Source organism: Pongo abelii, chromosome 3 (genome assembly GCF_028885655.2).
Source record: "Pongo abelii isolate AG06213 chromosome 3, NHGRI_mPonAbe1-v2.0_pri, whole genome shotgun sequence".
In the NCBI taxonomy this organism is placed as follows: Eukaryota; Metazoa; Chordata; class Mammalia; order Primates; family Hominidae; genus Pongo; species Pongo abelii.
In genome coordinates this window covers 4,446,070-4,465,460 of record NC_071988.2, presented here as the reverse complement: position 1 = coordinate 4,465,460, position 19,391 = coordinate 4,446,070, and the positions used below count along the sequence as shown (strand labels likewise).

The window sequence follows — 19,391 nt, the reverse complement described above, 5'->3', positions numbered from 1 at the left end:
CACAACATAAACAAGTCTAAAACACTGCGGCTCTATGTCCCCAAAATCAGACACGCCGAAAGCTGCTGAATTCTAGTCCAGGCAACTCCCGCAAGAAGTCCACTCCAGGTAGAAATCTATAATCACAGAAACAAGGTACACTGGCCTCAGGTAAGTATGATGCTGTGATAAATACATATTTGGCCTTGTCTCTGCTTCCCAGCACGCGACTCCTAAAGCCCTTGACTCCGCAGTGGTGAGAGTGTTTTGCGTGCTCATGAGACGGCTGCAGACCCCTAAACAGCTTCAGGATAAAGACCAGGGTGGAATTTGGGGATCGGTCAGAGGCACAGGCCATAACCTGGACTTGCCATCGGCATCCAAAGGGTTGGGGAGCTTCTTGTGGGACTAAGCCCTCACTGTGGAGGTCTTGAGGCTCACTCCAGGTGAACAGCATCAGTATGGAGTTAAAGTAGGGGACGCCCAGCTGCTCTCTGCTGCAGGGTTGCATGCTGGTGGGGAGAAACCCACACACATCTAATGTCAGAAGCGTTGTGTTGGCTGCGTGACGGTAGGAAAAACACTTTGGTTTTGTCCTGTATCCTTACAATGGAAAAAATCTCTCTGGTCTGCAATAGCTCAAACGTCAGGTCAACTGAAAAATAAGGACATGAGCAACACAAGAAAAAAACATAAAACTGGACTTCATCCAAATTGAAAAACTTGGTGCATCAAATCAACTAGATGGTCTCAGAGGCCTGCAGCTCCTATGGCCAGGAGCCTTGGCCAGGCCCTCTCAGCTGTGTCACTGGGGGACATTGGGCTGGATGGTTCTTTCTAAGGCAAGGGCGGGGCTGTCTGTGCACTGCGGGCAGGGCCGTCTGCACCGTGGGAGGGGCTGCGGGACACACTGTGGGTGGGGCTGCCTATGCACCCTGGGAGGGGCTGTGGGATATACCATAGGCGGGGCTGTCTGCACTGTGGGTGGAGCTGTCTGTGCACTGCGGGTGGGCCTGTCGGATACACTGTGGGCAGGGCTGTGGGATACACTTTGGGCGGGCCTGTCTGTGCACTGTGGGCAGGGCTATCTGTACTGTGGGTGGGGCTGTCTGTGCACTGTGAGCGGGGCTGTCTGTGCATTGTGGGCAGAGCTGTCTGTGCGCTGCTGGTGGGGCTGTAGGATACACTGTGGGCGGAGCGGTCTCTGCACTGTGGGCAGGGGTGTGGGATGCATTGTGGGCGGGGCTATCTGCATTGTGGGCAGGGCTGTGGAATGCACTGTGGGTGGGGCCGTCTGTGCACTGTGGGCAGGGCTGTCTGCACTGTGGGCGAGGCTACGGGATGCACTGGGGTGCTGGGCAGTGTCCCTGGTCCACTCACCAGATGCCAGAAGCATCCCCCCACTGGTTATGACAAAAATGACTCCAGACATTACCAGTGCTTCCTGGGGGTAAACACTGCCCCCACTGAGGGCCACCCCAGAGTCCTACCTGCACGATAAAGGGATGCAGCCCATGGCACTGGTCCCCCGGCACATACAGCTTAGCAAACACCACCGCGTGAGTGGCTGTCTTGCCCATGTTGCCAACCCAAAACTTGGCAGCTTCGAAATCAGGGGAATGTATGATGAATTCCTGCACAAGGGAAAATTTAGGTTAGTTATAATTAGCAACTGAAGTACATGCAGAATTGGTGTTTTCCTTTTAGACAGATTCCATTTTCTATGTTCAAAATCTCTGAGGCAACAGTCGAAACTAATCGCACATTTTAGTTCTTGTATGGCACAGGCAGGCCTATTTTTTAAACAGAGCCTATTCCTGGGCCTTATGACTTAAAGAACCTTCAGATGCAAAATACTCCGCAGGCGGGCAAACGCTTCCAGGGAGTTTTCATTATCATATAGTCTTCGGTCTCTGACCACGCCCCTTAGGTGGAAACACTGTGGATACACTGTGGGCGAAGCTGTCTGTGCACTGTGGGCAGGGCTGTGGGAATGCCCTGCAGTCCACTGAGTCCTTTAGGACCTCTAATTCACAACACACTGCTGCCCTCTTGCTGTCCCTCCCATCCACAGCTCCATGACTGACAGTTATATCCCAAATGCCCCGAGCACAAGGCAGCCGCTCAGAACATCAGAAGGAAGGAAGGAACGCATGCGTGAACTAGCAGATGGGCTGTGGCATCACAGTGTTCGGTGTTTGGCTAGAAGGGGTGTGGACAGATCCCCCAGGAACATTGAGGGTGCTGCACGGGTCAGGAGCGAAGAGCATGTGGGAACAGGCAGGAGCTGGGCTGCTGCGGCTGGGCCTGCCCCAGGGGCGTCTGCTGGGAGCCCTGTGAGTAAGGCTGGGAGGGAGGATGCGGACTAGCAGTGCTGCATAACGTTGCTGGGATCCGCAAGGGGACAAAGATGAGCGCCTTCAGGCAGATAGCCCGCAGGTGGCCCACAGAGCTGCCCTGGGCCACCTCGGGAGACACTGATCCTCCACGCGGAGCTTGCCAGTCACTGCTAGGGGGTGTCGGGGGTAAGTTTTGGTTCTGGTTCCAGCCCCTGCAGGGTGGGAAGCTACAAAATAACATGCGGGGGAGGGCTTCCTCCTGTCTAGCCAGTGGGATTTTGTAAACTGAGAGTAGTGAACAATCATCCTATAGATCCTGAAGTTTCACTGAGGAGAAGTAGGAGGTGGGGTGGCTGCCAGCCACGCCTTCTGTTCTCTTCTCTCAGGGGACCACCAGCTCTTCACCTGCCAGGGTAAGGAGGGCTCCCAGTCTCAGCCAGGCCCTCCCCATTCATTCTTCAGCACGCGGCAGTTCTACTACCTCCACCCGTCACTCATTTTCCACAGTGCAGGTGTGCACTGCAACACCAGCCCAAGCCGGCTCCTTGGGGCCTGCACTGCTCCACACAGATCTTTCCCACTGTCTCGACTGTCTGCCTGCCTCCCTGCGCCCCGGCATACCAGCTTTGCTCTCTGGAGGGCCTCCATGGCGCCCAGCACACCTCACTTATCTCTGTTGGTGTCTGTGTCTACCCCCAGCCCACAACTTCAGGACAGCAGAGACCTGTCTGCTGTGCTCGCCGCTTCCAGCCCAGTCTTGGAAAGCTGTGCCTCACACACAACAGGTACCCAGCAATGCCTGCTGTCCAAATAAACGCTCGGCCAGCAGCCCAGCCTGGATCCCGGGCACCCCAACTCTACGGATCTGATGCCACACTCTGACCTCCGCTTAGGGATCAAACGCCAAAAAGAAGGAGGTGGAAATGGGAAGTGGTCCTCTGATGCCCCACCCCAACACTACCTGGGTGCTGTCGTCCATCTGCCTGTCAGAAAGGGCCCCACCTCCTGGCACTGCAGGCCACAGGCAAAGAGGACAGCAGGAGGAGAAGCAGCCACGGGGCCAGAAAGACCTGGGTTCAGATAAAGATATCTTATGGCTTAAAAGAAAATTCCCAAAAGAGCCTCATGCCCTACTTTCTCCTAGCCCCACTCCCAAGGCCCCACAGCAGGGGCACCCTGTGCGAGGACCACCTCTTATCCCTGCTAGGCTGCAGGTCCGCTTGAGTTCATTCCTGGGCTCTTCCATGCAGTACCCCAGGCACAGTCCACACAGCCCAGGATGTGGAATGAATGGATGGATGAAAGAATGAATGGATGGATGGAAGAATGGATGGATGAAAGAATGAACAGATGGATGAGAGAATGCATGGATGGATGGAAGAATGAATGGATAGATGGAAGAATGAATGGATGGATGAAAGAATGATGGATGGATGACCGTTGAGCACATCCGCAGGTGCAGAGCTTCACTTCCTGCCACACAACAGTCCTCCCTGACCACTGCCAACGGGGGAGGGTGGAAGGAGGGTGAGGAAAGACTGGCAGGGAGACCTAGGCCTCAGGGACAAGCGGAGGCCAAGGAGAGTCATGTGGTGGCAGGGAGTCAGGGCCAGGGAACAGAGCGGGTCAGGTGGGGCCCTCCCCATCCTCCCTCCCTGCCCCCGCGCCCCTCCACAGCACTGACAGCCCTAGGGCATCCATCTCCCTCCACCCCCGCGCCCCTCCACAGCACTGACAGCCCTAGGGCATCCATCTGTGGCCCATCTCCCTCCACCCCCGAGCCCCTCCACAGCACTGACAGCCCCAGGGCATCCATCTGTGGCCCATCTCCCTCCACCCCCACGCCCCTCCACAGCACTGACAGCCCCAGGGCATCCATCTGTGGCCCGTCTCACTGCACCACACCGGAAGCTCCCAGGCAGCGGCCACAATGCAGGTACCAGAGAGGTCAAGAGGATGGCAAGGACCCAAGGAGTCAGACTGCGGTGGCAGAAATGGACAAGGCAGGCTCTTCGCAGAGGGACAGCCACAAAGGGCAGAGGGCAGGGAGCATGTTGTCTCCACGGGGTCCACCGTAGAAACCATGGGCCATGTGAACGGTTTATGAATCCACTACAACTAGGCGGCCAGGTAAACAAGGCAATAAATTTTACAGAGTAAGGGCTTCTTCACTGCACTGAAATTACACACAAATCCAAACCACGATCAATTCCCCATAAAGTTCATGGTAGGCACAGGTTTTGTCCTCCAACGCCTGATCTCCTGAGCCCCACTTTTCAGTGTGATGAATCTCGGTGGGTATTTCTACACATGTGTATGTGGACAGGCCTCTTGCTTTAATGTTTTTCCTTATTCTTGGCAACGGCATTTGCACTCATGACGTCTCATATGCTCCAAACCCAGGGACCCGGGGGAAGGTAACACCTACCTCAGTGGCAGGATCGTAGTGGGCAGTCGTGCGAATGGCCTTGGTATTACTGCCATGGCTTAACTCGGTCAGAGCAAAACATCCAAAAATCTAAATGTCAAAGCACAAAATGATGGAAAGCAAGAAAAGTTCTTTGTGCACATTCCCAGAAGGACCTCGCTGCATCTTTCCTTTGAAGATGAAACCACATATCAAAGCCCCAAATTTCCATCCACCCAACTAGTGACTTGACTGAGTCACACTGCCACCCTCAGCTGGCAACCACAGCAGCCTAAACCAAGCTGACCGCAGCTGCTCCAAGTCAGCCAGGTGGCAGGAACTGCTCGTCAGGAAAAGACAGTGGAAGGCCTCGGCGACAATTCACCTGGTGCTAGGAAGTCAATGTGCCTGTGTTTGCTAAAGAACAGTGCTAGCTATTTGGTGAGAAGCCTGAGAACACTAGGAAACAAGAAGAGCATAAGCCCCCTGGGCACCCCCTTCTACAATCTTCTCTTTTCAGAAATCTCTACAGAGATCAAGCAAGAGAACCAGGCTCACAATTCACCATGAACCAGAACTTACCTCCATCCTGAAGATCTTTTGAATATATGTGAGATGTCTTTCAGAACCAGAACTGTAAATTGCTGATCCAAAAACCTGAAAGTATAACATTGTCCTGTCAACAGGGGGCAGGTAAGAAGAGTACTGCTCTTCCGGAACATCACAACAGACAATGGCACTCTTAACACCACGCCCACACTGGTTCCCCGCCACACCGCACTTTCCCCGAGGTGGAGAACAAGCGCTGAGAGGTTAGCCAGCAGCCCGGATGCCCCAGGCCAGGGTCTCCCAACACACAGCTGCCCCGGGTCCCTGAGTTCATGTGAGGGGTAACACCTACATCTCTGTGCCTAGCAGCTTGTATAAGGCACACAGAAATCACCTGGGACTTAAGATGCCTGCAAGGAGTCCTGGGGGTCTGAGGACAGCAGGGAGAGCTATACGGACAGCAGAGTCCACCAGCCCATCAAACAATGCAGGCAAGGCTAAGGGCAAAGCCATTTTGCCCAAGCTCAGCTCTGCTGGTATGTTACAAAGGAAGGAAAAACACAGGTTTCTCCCTTTGGCCTACTTTTTTTTTTTTTTTTTTAATCATTTGTCTCTTTTTTTGTATGAGGTAAAAAAAAAAAAAAAAAGTCCCAACAGCTCCTCTTCTGATGGGACTTGAAGCTTCACCACATTGTATTTTATTCAAGGACTTATGTGTGTAAATTTGCAAATACATGATGGTGGATGGGCTTGAAAATAAAAGAATGAAAAGGGGGACTGAAATTTTTTTTAAACATTAAAAAAGATAATTTTTAAAATTTGCAAATATAGCTGGAAAAACTGGAGTTTCTCTGCCTCCTGGTTGGCCCTGGGACAGGCATCCCTCAAGGCTCAGCGCAGCATGAAAGCCGTTTCCCTCTCCCCTAGGCCGCATGCTCACCAAGCTATGGATGAGGTACTTGGCAGCCAGAGAAGAGTCATACATCCCCAGGCACTGAATCAAGGTGAGGACCTTCAGAGGGCTCTTGAACATGTCTTCAACACTGAGGAAGTCATACTCGAAGATCCGCCTGCATCGAAGGAAGTTCAGCTCGCGATACTTCTCCAAGGACAGATCAGCTCCAGGGGAACGGGCGAAAAGAGGGTCGTTTTCGAGAGCTGAGAAGATGGTTTTCTGGAAACACAGGAGATGGGGAAGGCTTATTTGGAGTAAAAGATGGACTCTCCATGTGCCCTTATATAGTTTACCTCCAGGCCATAGGCTTCATGGGACACAGTCTGACCCAGAGACACCCAGACAGAGATACGACTATCATTCCCAACGGACTAGAGGACTGGAGGCTTAAGAAACATCAACAATCCGTGTTCATTTCCAGACTCCTCATCAATTCGCTGAGGCCTGTCCTGAGGTGCAGAGAGGAGAGAGGCCGTGCTGCCTGGGATGAGCCTCGCCCAGCAGAAGAGGAGCTGTAAGAGCCAGAAATCCCATTCTGCTAATGAACCAAGATCCCACTGGGAAAAAAAGACAAGCTGCGCGCAACCACACACCTCACCTTAAAGCGGAGCATGTCCTCCCCTTCCGTGAACAGCGCCAGCTCCTTCCAGCTGAAGGACGCTCTTGCTCGGTAGGCGTCGAGGGGCCCCCTGGGGAATTCTGGGAGCAGAGCTGTGTCGCCTCCTTCCACAGTGGATGCCATCGCGTGATGAGAGCCTGCACAAAACATGCAACCTGAATCCATGCTCTCCCATCTATGGGTTCAAACCACTCCCACCAACAGGAGAGCCCGCAACACCTTACAAATCAGAGAAAATCAAACTCGAAGTCCAAAAGGATGGCAAAAGAGAATCACTCTGTGAATGGCTAGCATCATTTTCCCAAAAGAAAAGGCGAGAAGAATTCCCTCGTCCACTCCTGAACACAGATGCCAAGGACACAGAAGACAGCCAGGCACAGCCTGGGGGTCACCAGGCACACAGTGCAGAGGGTTCGTTGGAGATCTTGTTTTCTGTCGCACAGCCTTGCCTGAGAGCACCCTGCCCTCTTGGGAGCACCCCGGACATCCAGACCCATCCCCAAGGCTCACTAAACTCAGGGTCAGGAAGCATTCCCTCTGGAATCCAGCCAGTGCCAGCCGGTCCACTCTGGCCACACACAATGGTACCTCACGTCCCCACCCACCGCCGGTCCACCTGGACACAGGGCCTCCAGCACAGAACCTCTGATCACAGGCTTCTGCACCGGCTTCTTGACATATAGACACCTGGCTTCCCGCTAACACAGCAGGCCTCCCAAAACTCAGCTCTCTTGACCAAATAACCATTCTGGAATTTTCTGGATAGACTGGGTCCTTTTCCAAGTGGCTTGGCTGATGAAGGCATTGAAGGGAATGGCTGGTTAACCCAAGTCTGTCTCAGTCCTGGGCGTGGGCCCCCCACCTTCACTCTTTAAGGCCTAGAGGAAACAGGAACTTTTGAGTCCTTTGAGCTGAAACAGCCTGCGGTGCTGGAGCCTGAGTCTGGCCGCTCAGGATGCTGACTCCCCTCTGTGCAGGGAAGTGGGAGCCGCAGATCTGAGCACCTGCTGGTGGGCGGCGGCAGGAATCTTGCCTTCTATAGTCTTATCTTATTTCGCCCTCCCAACAGCTGTGAGCCAAGTACTACTGCTCCCCCGAAAGACGGAGAAACGGAAGCTCAGAGAGGCTGTGTTTCCCAAACCCCCTCCACTGAGAAGTGGGGAGAAGGGCTCCAAGCCCAGCAATGTCTAACCTCAGAGTCATGCCTTTCAAGTACCACCTTAAGACACTGGAAAAGAAACACAAAGTAAACTTAAATTATTTCCTTCCTTCTTAAAACAGAAGGAAGAAAATAATAAAAGATACACCAACTGTGAATGGAATAGAGAACAGAAAAATAGAGAAAAATCAATAAACGATCAAGTTGGTTCGTTGCAAAGACTGACACAATTGGCAAACTTTCAGCTAGACTGGCCAAATAAAAAGGAGAAAACACAAATTCGTCATCAGGAATCAAAGACAGGACATCACCACTGACCCTAAAGAAATGAAAAGGAATGTAAGGGAATATTGTGAACCACAGTATGCCAACAAATGACATGAAGTGGTCATATTCCTAGGAAGACACAGCTAACAAAACTGCCTTATGAAAAACTGAAAATCTGAACAGATCTACAATGACTGAAGAGATTGAATTAGCAATCAATAAACTGTCCACGAAGAAAAACCAGGGTTTCCATTGTGAATTCTGCCAAACATTTAAAGAAGAAGATCAATTATTCAAGCTCTTCCCAAAAACAGAAGAGAAGATAATACTTCCTAACTCATTCTATGAGGCTAGTATTACTTTGACACCAAAACCAGACAAAGACATCACAAGAAAACTAGAGATAAACAACTCTTGTGATACAGATGCAAAAATCCTGAATGAAATTTTGTAAACTGAATCCAGAAACATATAAAAAAGATTATATGTCCCAGGCATGGTGGCACATGGCTGTAATCCCAGCTACTCGGGAGGCTGAGGCAGGAGAATCGCTTGAACCTGGGAGACAGATGTCGCAGTGAACCAAGATTGCACCACTGCATTCCAGCCTGGGTGACAGAGCGAGACTCCATCTCAAAAAAAAAAAAAAAAAAAAGAATCTTAAGACTCAATAATAAAAAGACAAATAACCAATTAAAAAATGGGCAAAGGGTTCAAATAGACATTTCTCCAAAGACAGACAAATGGCCAAAAAATACACAAAAGGCCAGGCACACTCACACCTGTAATCCCAACACTTTGGGAGGCCAAGACGGGCGGATCACCTGAGGTCAGGAGTTTGAGACCAGCCTGGCCAACATGGTGAAACCCCATCTCTACTGAAAATACAAAAATTAGCTGGGCGTGGTGGCGCGTGCTTGTAATCCCAGATGCTCAGGAGGCTGAGGCAGGAGAATCGCTTGAACCGGGAGGCAGAGGCTGCAGTGAGCTGAGATTGTGCCATTGCACTCTAGCCTGGGCAACAAGAGTGAAACTCCATCTCAAAGAAAACAAAACAAACAACAACAACAAAAACAAAAACACAGAAAAGTGTGGTCAACATCATTAGTCATCAGGAAAATGCAAACCAAAAACCCAGTGAGAGACCACTTCACATCCACTAGGATGGCAATGAGCAAAAAGATACTAAATGCTGGCTATAGTGGCACATGCCTGTGGTCCCAGCTACTCTGGGGAGGCTAAGGCAGGAGGACAGCTTGAGCCCAGGAGTTTGAGACCAGCCTGGGTCATACAGCAAGACCTTATCTCTTAAAGAAACAGATAAATAGGCCAGGCGCAGTGGCTCATGCCTGTAATCCCAGCACTTTGGGAGGCCGAGATGGGTGGATCATGAGGTCAGGAATTCAAGACCAGCCTGGCCAACATGGTGAAACCCCATCTTTACTAAAAATACAAAAAAATTACCCAGGCATGGTGGCAGGCGCCTATAGTCCCAGCTACTTGGGAGGCTTAGGGAGAGAATTACTTAAACCCGGGAGGCGGAGATTGCAGTAGCCTAGATTATGCCACTGCACTCCAGCCTGGGTGACAGAGTGAAACTCTGTCTCAAAAAAAAGAAAAAAGAAACAGATAAATAATCACAAGTATTGAGAGGATGTGGAGAAATCAGACTCTCACGCCCTTCCAGTGAAAATGTAAAGTGACCCAGCCATTCTGGAGAACAGTGTGGCAGTTCCACAAGTGATCAAACATGGAGTGACCATGACTCAGGAATTCCACTCTGAGGTATGTACGCAAGACAACTGAAAACATCACGTCCTCAATGTGTGCAAGGCTCCCCAATTCACACCTCCAGACTCATGAGCTCATTTGGCAGTCAATGGCAATTCCCCACCTCTCATGTTCTGGAGAACCCCATACTGAGTGTTCACACTGAATTCAGCCTCTCAGCCCTGACCCAGCCTCGCCTCCTGCACCCCTGTTCCACACTGCCAGTCACCCAAGGATTACTGGAATTACAAACCCCAGTAACATGTTGGAATTCCCCTCTCCATGCGCCATAACCTCAGTACATTACCAAGTCCGCAGTGCATCTCTAACACCTTACGGAATCTTCTCATTTCTCTCCAGCCTGATAAAACCCTCATAACAACCTCCAATTACTGAGCTGGTGTTGTGTGCAGGTGACTGTGTTAAGCAGCTACACAGACCTCAACTGTGCCCACCAAGCCCAAGTACTATCAGTAGTCTCCTTTCCCAGGTGAGGAAACTCGAGCTTCTTAGAGACACTGACCATGGTCTTACAACTATTATCAAGCACAGCTGGATCCAAATCCCCAGATCCTAACAAGTACCTATGGGCCCATGCCACTCAAAGTCACCAACCTTACCGCATTATGGTACAACTGTTAGAGATAAGGATTGTGAAGCCAGACTGTCTGGGTTCAAATCTCAACGTTACAGCTTCCTAGCTGGGCAACCTTCCTAAGGTCTGTGCACCTTGGGGGTGACAACACAGTGATGCTGAGAAACAGGACTAGCTGGATTTCCAAGGCCAACTAAGAATTGCTAAGCCTAGCTGGGGAAGGTGACCACACCCACCTTTAAACACGGGGCTTGTAACTCAGCTCACACCAGACCAATCAGGTAGTAAAGAGAGCTCACTAAAATACCAATAAGGCTAAAAACAGGAGGTAAAGAAATAATCAAATCACGTATCGCCTGAGAGCACAGGGGGAGGGACAATGATCAGGATATAAACCCAGGCATTAGAGCCAGATCGGGCAACCCCCTTTGGGTCCCCCCCCTTGTTGTATGGGAGCTCTGTTTTCACTCTATTAAATCTTGCAACTGCACACTCTTCTGGTCCATGTTTGTTCCAGCTTGAGCTGAGCTATCACTTGCTGTCCATCACTGCTGATCATCACCATTGCAGACCTGCCACTGACTTCCACCCCTCTGGATACAGCAGGGTGTCCACTGAGCTTCTGATCCAGCGAGGCACCCATTGCTGCTCCCAATCGGGCTAGAGGTTCACCATTGTTCCTGTGCAGCTAAGTGCCTGGGTTCGTCCTAATTGAGCTGAACACTAGTCCCTGGGTTCCACAGTTCTCTTCCGTGACCCACGGCTTCTAATAGAGCTATAACACTCACCGCATGGCCCAAGGTTCCATTCCTTGGAATCCGTGAGGCCAAGAACCCCAGGTCAGAGAGCAAGAGGCTTGCTACCATTTTGGAAGCGGCCCACCACCATCTTGGGAGCTCTGGGAGCAAAGACTCACCAGTAACATTTGCTGGGCTCGTATGGGGATTCTCCAAAGCGGTGAGTAATATTGAACCACTTTCGCTTGCTATTCTGTCCTATCCTTCCTTAGAATTGGAGGAAAATACTGGGCATCTGTCGGCCGGTTAAAAATGATTAGCGTGGCCACTGGACTTAAGACTCAGGTGTGAGGCTTCCTGGGAAAAGGCTAACAACCCCAACCCTTTTGGGTTGGGAGCATTGGTCTGCCTGGAACCAGCTTCCATTTCACAATTTTCTTGGGGAAGCTGAGGACCGACTAGAGGCAGAAAGCTGTCGTCCCAAATTCCCGGCATTGGCCGGTTGAGATCATGGCGCAGCCAGAAGTCTGTACTCAACAGCTGCCCATGAGTGCACCCCTATTTCTCCTTCTGGCCCATACCTCCTGGGTCCTAACCATGACTTTCTTGAAAGTGTAGCCCCAAAATTCTCCTTACCTCTGAATCTACTTCCTCTGATCCCTGCCTCCTAGGTACTAATGCTTCAGACTCACTTCCTCTCCCAAGTATTAGAGCAAGTTGTATCTCCAAAGGGATCTAAGGAAGCTCTACGCTGTGTCCTTAAGCACCTAGGGTATGAACCCAGGGAGTCTTGTCCCTGGTGTCCCTCCCAATTTAGGTATACAGCTCTCGACATGGGTAGTTATGTGGGACCTACCACCCTTGCCAGGGCCCCAAGTTTGTAAATGGCTAGGAGGATTGCTCTCCCGTTGTGTAAGATGCTCTCCTCCCCCAATTTCTACCCAGCTTACCTCCCCCACTGCAATACAATCTCTAAGCCTTGGCTCCTTGGCCAGGGCCTTAGAACTGATGACCCAGTACTTTAACAACTGGAACTATGTCTACAACAACACAATAGATCAGGATGAAAGCGAATTGAGTAAATTAAAGGGGGGCGCCTATTCCTATAGAGGCAAATGCGGGCAACGAGCGAACATTCTTCTGCTGTGTTCCCAAAATCCATCTACCAAGAGAGAGAAAGAGAAGGAAAGAGAAACAGAGAGAGAAAGGAAAGAGAGAGGAGAGAGAGAGAAAGAGAGAGGGGGGAAGAGAGAAAGGCAGAAAGTCAAAGAGAAAGAGACAGACAGAAAGTCAAAGAGAGAAACAAAGAGAGAGATATATAAGTAGTTAAGAAAAAAACAGTGTACTCTATTCCTTTAAAAGCCAGGGTAAATTTAAAACCTATAATTGATAATTGAAGGTCTTCTCTGTGACCCTATAACACTCCAATACCACTTTGTTGTCAGTTAAACAGTGTAACGCAGACATTAGGAAAACAACTTCAAAAGTCCACCTTAGGCCCAGAGCAAAACTTAGAAACCCTATTGAACTTGGCAACCTCGGTTTTTTTTACAATAGAGACCAGGAGGAGCAGGCGAACAGCACAAACGGGCCCTCAGGCAAGCAGACATTTGCTTCTTGCCCCCATTTGCCACTATAGGAATATGCGCCTCCCTTTAATTTACTCAATCCGCTTTCATCCTGATCTATTATGTTTTAGTAGGCATAGCTCCAGTTGTTAAAGTACTGGGTCATCAGTTCTAAGGCCCTGGCCAAGGAGCCAAGACTTGGAGATTGTATTGCAGCAGGGGAGGTAAGCTGGGTAGAAATTGGGGGAGGAGAGCATCTTACTTTGGAGGCTCTGGAAAAGGGAAAGGCTGGGCAAATCGAATGCCTAATAGGGCTTGCTTCCTATTCAGACTCACTTCCTATTCAGACCTAAAGGTCTACAAGGACACTTTAAAACAGATTGTCTGAATAGAAATAAGCCACCTCCTCGTCCATGCCCCTTATGTCAGGGCAATCACTGGAAGGCCCACTGTCCCAGGGGATGAAGGTCCTTTCAGTCAGAAGCCACTAACCAGATGATCCAGCAGCAGGACTGAGGGTGCCCACGCAATAGCCCCTACAATACTCCAATTTTAGGAGTACAGAAACTCAACGGACAGTGGAGGTTGGTGCAAGATCTCAGGATTATCAATGAGGCCGTTGTCCCTCTATACCCAGCTATACCTAACCCTTACACTCTGCTTTCCCAAATACCAGAGGAAGCAGAGTGGTTTACAGTCCTGGACCTTAAGGATGCCTTTTACTGCATCCCTGTACATCCTGAATCTCAATTCTTGCTTGCCTTTGAAGATCCTTTGAATCTAATGTCTCAACACACCTGGACTGTTTTACCCCGAGGGTTCATGGACAGCCCCCATCTATTTAGCCAGGCATGGAGCCCAAGACTTGAGCCAGTTCTCATACTTGGGCACGCTTGTCCTTCGGTATGCGGATGATTTACTTTTAGCTGCCCATTCAGAAACCTTGTGCCATCAAGCCACCAAAGCCCTCTTACACTTCATCGCCACCTGTGGCTACAAAGGCTCAAAGCCACCTGTGGCTACAAAGACCAAAGGCTCAGCTCTGCTTACAGCAAGTTAAATACTTAGGGCTAAAATTATCCAAAGGCACCAGGGTCCTCAGTGAGGAACGCATCCAGCCTATACTGGCTTATCCTTATCCCAAAACCCTGAAGCAATTAAGAGGGTTCCTTGGCATAACAGGCTTCTGCCGAATACGGATTCCCAGGTACAGTGAAATAGCCAGGCCATTATACACACTAATTAAGGAAACTCAGAAAGCCAATATCCATTTAGTAGAATGGACACCTGGAGCAGAAGTGGCCTTCCAGGCCCTAAAGAAGGCCCTAGCCCAAGCCCCAGTGTTAAGCTTGCCAAAGGGGCAAGACTTTTCTTTATATGTCACAGAAAAAACAGGAATAGCTCTAGGAGCACTCACACAGGTCTGAGGGACCAGGTTGCAACCTGTGGCATACCTGAGTAAGGAAACTGATGTAGTGGCAAAGGGTTGGCCTCATTGTTTATGGGTAATGGCAGCAGTAGCAGTCTTAGTACCTGAAGCAGTTAAAATGATACAGGGAAGAGATCTTACTGTTTGGACGTCTCATGATGTGGACGGCATACTCACTGCTAAAGGAGACTTACGGCTGTCAGACAACCGTTTGCTTAAATATCAGGCTCTATTACTTGAAGGGCCAGTGCTGCAACTGCGCACTCGTGCAACTCTTAACCCAGCCACATTTTTTCCAGACAATGAAGAAAAGATAAAACATAACTGTCAACAGGTGATTGCTCAAACCTACGCCGCTCGCGGGGACCTTCTAGAGGTTCCCTTGACTGATCCCGACCTCAACTTGTATACTGACGGAAGTTCCTTTGTAGAAAAAGGACTTCGAAAAGTGGGGTATGCAGTGGTCAGTGATAATGGAATAGTTCAGTCCAGGAACTAGCGCTCAGCTGGAAGAACTAATAGCCCTCACTCGGGCACTAGAATTAGGAGAAGGGAAAAGGGTAAATATATATACAGACTCTAAGAATGCTTACCTAGTCCTCCATGCCCATACAGCAATATGGAGAGAAAGGGAGTTCCTAACTTTGGAGGGAACACCTATCAAACATCAGGAAGCCATTAGGAGATTATTATTGGCAGTTCAGAAACCTAAAGAGGTGGCACTGCCAGGGTCATCAGAAAGGAAAGGAAAGGGAAATAGAAGGGAACCGCGAAGCAGATACTGAAGCCAAAAGAGCCGCAAGGTGGGACCCTCCATTAGAAATGCTTATAGAAGGACCCCTAGTATGGGGTAATCCCCTCTAGGAAACCAAGCCCCAGTACTCAGAAGAAATAGAATGCGGAACCTCACGAGGACATAGTTTCCTCCCCTCAGGATGGCTAGCCACCGAAGAAGGAAAAATACTTTTGCCTGCAGCTAATCAATTGAAATTACTTAAAACCCTTCATCAGACCTTTCACTTAGGCATTGATAGCACCTATCAGATAGCCAAATCATTATTAACTGGACCAGGCCTTTTCAAAACTATCAAGCAGATAGTCAGGGCCTATGAAGTGTGGCAAAGAAATAATCCCCTGCCTTATCACCAAGCTCCTTCAGGAGAACAAAGAACAGGCCATTACCCAGGAGAAGACTGGCAACTAGATTTTACCCACATGCCCAAATCTCAGGGATTTCAGTATCTACTAGTCTGGATAGATACTTTCACTGGTTGGGAGGAGGTCTTTCCTTGTAGGACAGAAAAGGCCGAAGAGGTAATAAAGGCACTAATTCATGAAATAATTCCCAGATTCGGACTTCCCCGAGACTTACAGAGTGACAATGGCCCCACTTTCAAGGCTGCAGTAACCCAGGGAGTATCGCAGACGTTAGGCATACAATATCACTTACACTGCGCCTGGAGGCCACAATCCTCAGGGAAGGTCGAGAAAATGAACGAAACACTCAAACAACATCTGAAAAAGCTAACCCAGGAAACCCACCTCGCATGGCCTGCTCTGTTGCCTATAGCCTTATTAAGAATCCGAAACTCCCCCCAAAAAGCAGGACTTAGCCCATATGAAATGCTGTATGGACAGCCCTTCCTAACCAATGACCTTGCGCTTGACCGAGAGACGGCCAACTTAGTTGCAGACATCACCTCCTTAGCCAAATATCAACAAGTTCTTAAAACATTACAGGGAACCTGTACCCGAGAGGAGGGAAAGGAATTCCATCCTGGTAACATGGTATTAGTCAAGTCCCTTCCCTCTAAGTCCCCACCCCTAGACACATCCTGGGAAGGACCCTACCCAGTCATTTTATCTACCCTGACTGCAGTTAAAGTGTCTGGAGTGGAGTCTTCAAACCCTGGATACTGCCAAAGGAACCCAAAAATCCAGGAGACAACGCTAGCTATTCCTGTGAACCTCTAGAGGATCTGCACCTGCTCTTCAAGCGACAACCATGAGGAAAGTAACTGGAATTGTAGATCTCCATGGCCCCCCCCCCATATTTTTCTCTTTACTGTTGTCTTACTCCCCTTTCACTATCACTGCACCCTTTTCATGCCGCTATACTACCAGTAGCTCCCCTTACCAAGAGCTTCTATGGAGAATGGGGCTTCCCGGAAATACTGATGCCCCATTGTACAAGAGTTTTTCTAAAGGAAACCCCACTTTCACCATCCACACTCATATGCCCCTGCACTTCGGGCCATACATTTCAATCCCTGTATCTTTAACCTCCTTGTTAAGTTTGTCTCTTCCAGAATCAAAGCTGTAAAACTACAAATGTTCTTCAAATGGAGCCCCAGATGCAGTCCATGACTAAGATCTACCGTGGACCCCTGGACTGGCCTGCTAGCCCATGTTCCGATGTTGATGACATCGAAGGCACCGCTCCCGAGGAAATCTCAACTGCACGACCCCTACTACGCCCAATTCAGCAGGAAGCAGTTAGAGCGGTCAACTCTAACTCCCCAATAGCACTTGGGTTTTCCTGTTGAGAGAGGGGACTAAGAGACAGGACTAGCTGGATTTCCTAGGCTGACTAAGAATTCCTAAGCCTAACTGGGGAAGGTGACCATACCCACCTTTAAACATGGGGCTTGTAACTCAGCTCATCCCAGACCAATCAGGTAGTAAAGAGAGCTCCCTAAAATACCAATGAGGCTAAAAACAGGTGGTAAAGAAATAATCAGATCATCTGTCGCCTGAGAGCACACGGGGAGGGACAATGATCAGGATATAAACCCAGGCATTCAAGCCGAATCGGGCAACCCTCTTTGGGTCCCCTCCCATTGTATGGGAACTCTGTTGTCACTCTATTAAATCTTGTAACTGCACACTGTTCTGGTCCACGTTTGTTCTGGCTTGAGCTGAGCTTTCGCTTGCCGTCCACCACTGCTGATCGCTGCTGTCGCAGACCCCTGACTGACTTCCACCCCTCCAGATCCAGCAGGGTGTCCGCTGCGCTTCTGATCCAGCGAGGCACCCGTTGCCGCTCCCGGGCTAGAGGCTCGCCATTGTTCCTGCGCAGCTAAGTACCCGGGTTCATCCTAATCGAGGTGAACACTAGTCGCTGGGTTCCACAGTTCTCTTCCGTGACCCACAGCTTCTAATAGAGCTATAACACTAACCGCATGGCCCAAGGTTCCATTCCTTGGAATCCATGAGGCCAAGAACACTAGGTCAGAGAGCAAGAGGCTTGCTGCCATCTTGGGAGCGGCCCGCCACTACCCTGGGAGCTCTGGGAGCAAAGACCAGCCAGTGACAATGCCTTGCTAGTGCCCAGTGTCTAGACAAGGTCTACTGTCTGGGCTGCTGCATTCCAAATACGGTGACACCTGGCCAGTGCCCAGGGTCTACTGTCTAGGCTGCTGCATTCCAAATATGGTGATGCCTGCCTAGTGCCCAGGGTCTGCTGTCTGGGGCTACTGTCATCCAAATACAGTGACGCCTGCCTAGTGCCCAGGGTCTACTGTCATCCAAATACGGTGACGCCTGCCTAGTGCCCAGGGTCTACCGTCTAGGCTGCTGTCATTCACATGATACGCTTGGAGCAGTTTCTGGCATGGAAATGGGGCTTCAAGATCACTATTCTGGCAACAGCCGCCTCCAGTCTTTTCTGCCATGTGGACCACTTCCCTTTTGTGAACAGCTGCCCAGTTCAATGTGCAAAGTCCTCCGAAGGACCAGCACGTGGGCCACCGGCCCTCCCGGCCCCTGCTCTGGGTAACCCCGGCCCCGCCCGCCCGCGAATCCGCACAGCCCTCACACCCCCGGGCCTGGCACGTGCGGTGTCCCCGCTCCCGCTCCGCCGCGTCGCGCCCCTGGGGCTAAGGCAGCCTCCACCTTCGGGCTCGCTGGTCCCCGCTGCTCTGCACTGTCCAACTCACGTAGCAGGCGCTCAGGGAATGCCTGTCGGCCCGCGACCCACTCGGAGGACTAGGACTAGCTGCCCGCACAGCGCAGCTGTCTCCGGCCTGGCCCCACTGCTCTCCCGCAACGCCTCTCGGCCTCCGTCCCATGGGCGGGGCTGGAGCCGCGGGCTCCCTGACGTCATCGAGCCGCGCCACCCTCGTCGCCCGGGAAACGCGGACGCCGCTGCCACCCGGGCAGGACTGGGAGCCAGGAAGCTTCGCCAGGCGCTCCTGGGCACTCTTGGCTTCTCTGCCTTTTGGCGAGGCCTGGCTGACCGACTCTGGCGAGTCGCTGCCCTCTCGGAGCGCCATAGTTCTGAGATGCAGTTCACACCGCGGCCCTTTCTGGGGCCCACTCCAAGGCTACTGGATCAGGACCCCCAGTCTGGGGCAGGGCATTTTCAAATTAATCAACAGGCTCTACGTGGTGGCTCATGCCTGTAATCCCAGCGCTTTCGGAGGCCGAGGCAGGAGGCTCGCTTGAGGCCAGGAGTTTGAGACCAGCCTGGGCAACATAGCAAGACCCGGCATGCCCAAGAGCTTGCTGAAGTTTGAGAACCGTGGTTCTGCAGAGTTTCTCAGAGAGCCCCTAGTGGAAGTGGGCCCTCATTGACCAGAGCAGCAACCAGCTCAATCACCCACCCTTTACTTGTTTTTCTTTGTCTCACACTTTCCACTTCCTCACTCATGCACTCCAAGATCAGCTCCATATTCAATTACCTGCACCCAAATCCTCGTCTCAAGGTCTGTTTGGGGAGATCCAAACTAAGACGCACACATCTCTTATGAAATTTACAGAGACAGTGTTGTACCTGAGCGAGTTAGAAAAAACACCACACTTTGAGACGAATTAAGAGTCCGTTTATTTAGCCGGCGGCCAAGAGACGGCTAACACTTAAAGTTCTCTCGGCCCTGAAGAAGGGGCTAGATTTTCTTTTATATTTTGGTTTAGAAAGGGGAGGAGAGTCTACTTAAAATAATTTTACAGAAATAAAGTAGGCAAAAAAGTTAAAAGGATAAATGGTTACAGGAAAGTAAACAGTTCCTTCCAGGTGC

At 50.6% G+C, this 19,391-nt stretch overlaps 1 protein-coding gene across 13 annotated transcripts in view; it reads right to left on the bottom strand.

The window, feature by feature from the left end:
• ACOX3 (acyl-CoA oxidase 3, pristanoyl) overlaps positions 1-18,461 on the bottom strand; it is a 61,572-nt gene extending 43,111 nt beyond the window's left edge. For 5 of the 13 annotated variants that reach the window (XM_054553223.2, XM_024245541.3, XM_054553222.2 and 2 more), the window contains exons 1-6: positions 18,268-18,442; positions 6,828-6,985; positions 6,215-6,448; positions 5,308-5,382; positions 4,747-4,836; positions 1,470-1,613 (exon numbers count right to left, since the gene is read on the bottom strand). In XM_054553223.2, coding sequence (XP_054409198.2) covers positions 1,470-1,613; positions 4,747-4,836; positions 5,308-5,382; positions 6,215-6,448; positions 6,828-6,971 — 687 coding nt within the window. In that variant the 5' untranslated portion in view covers positions 6,972-6,985; positions 18,268-18,442. 13 annotated transcript variants of the gene reach the window in all.
• Positions 18,462-19,391: the final 930 nt, after the last annotated feature.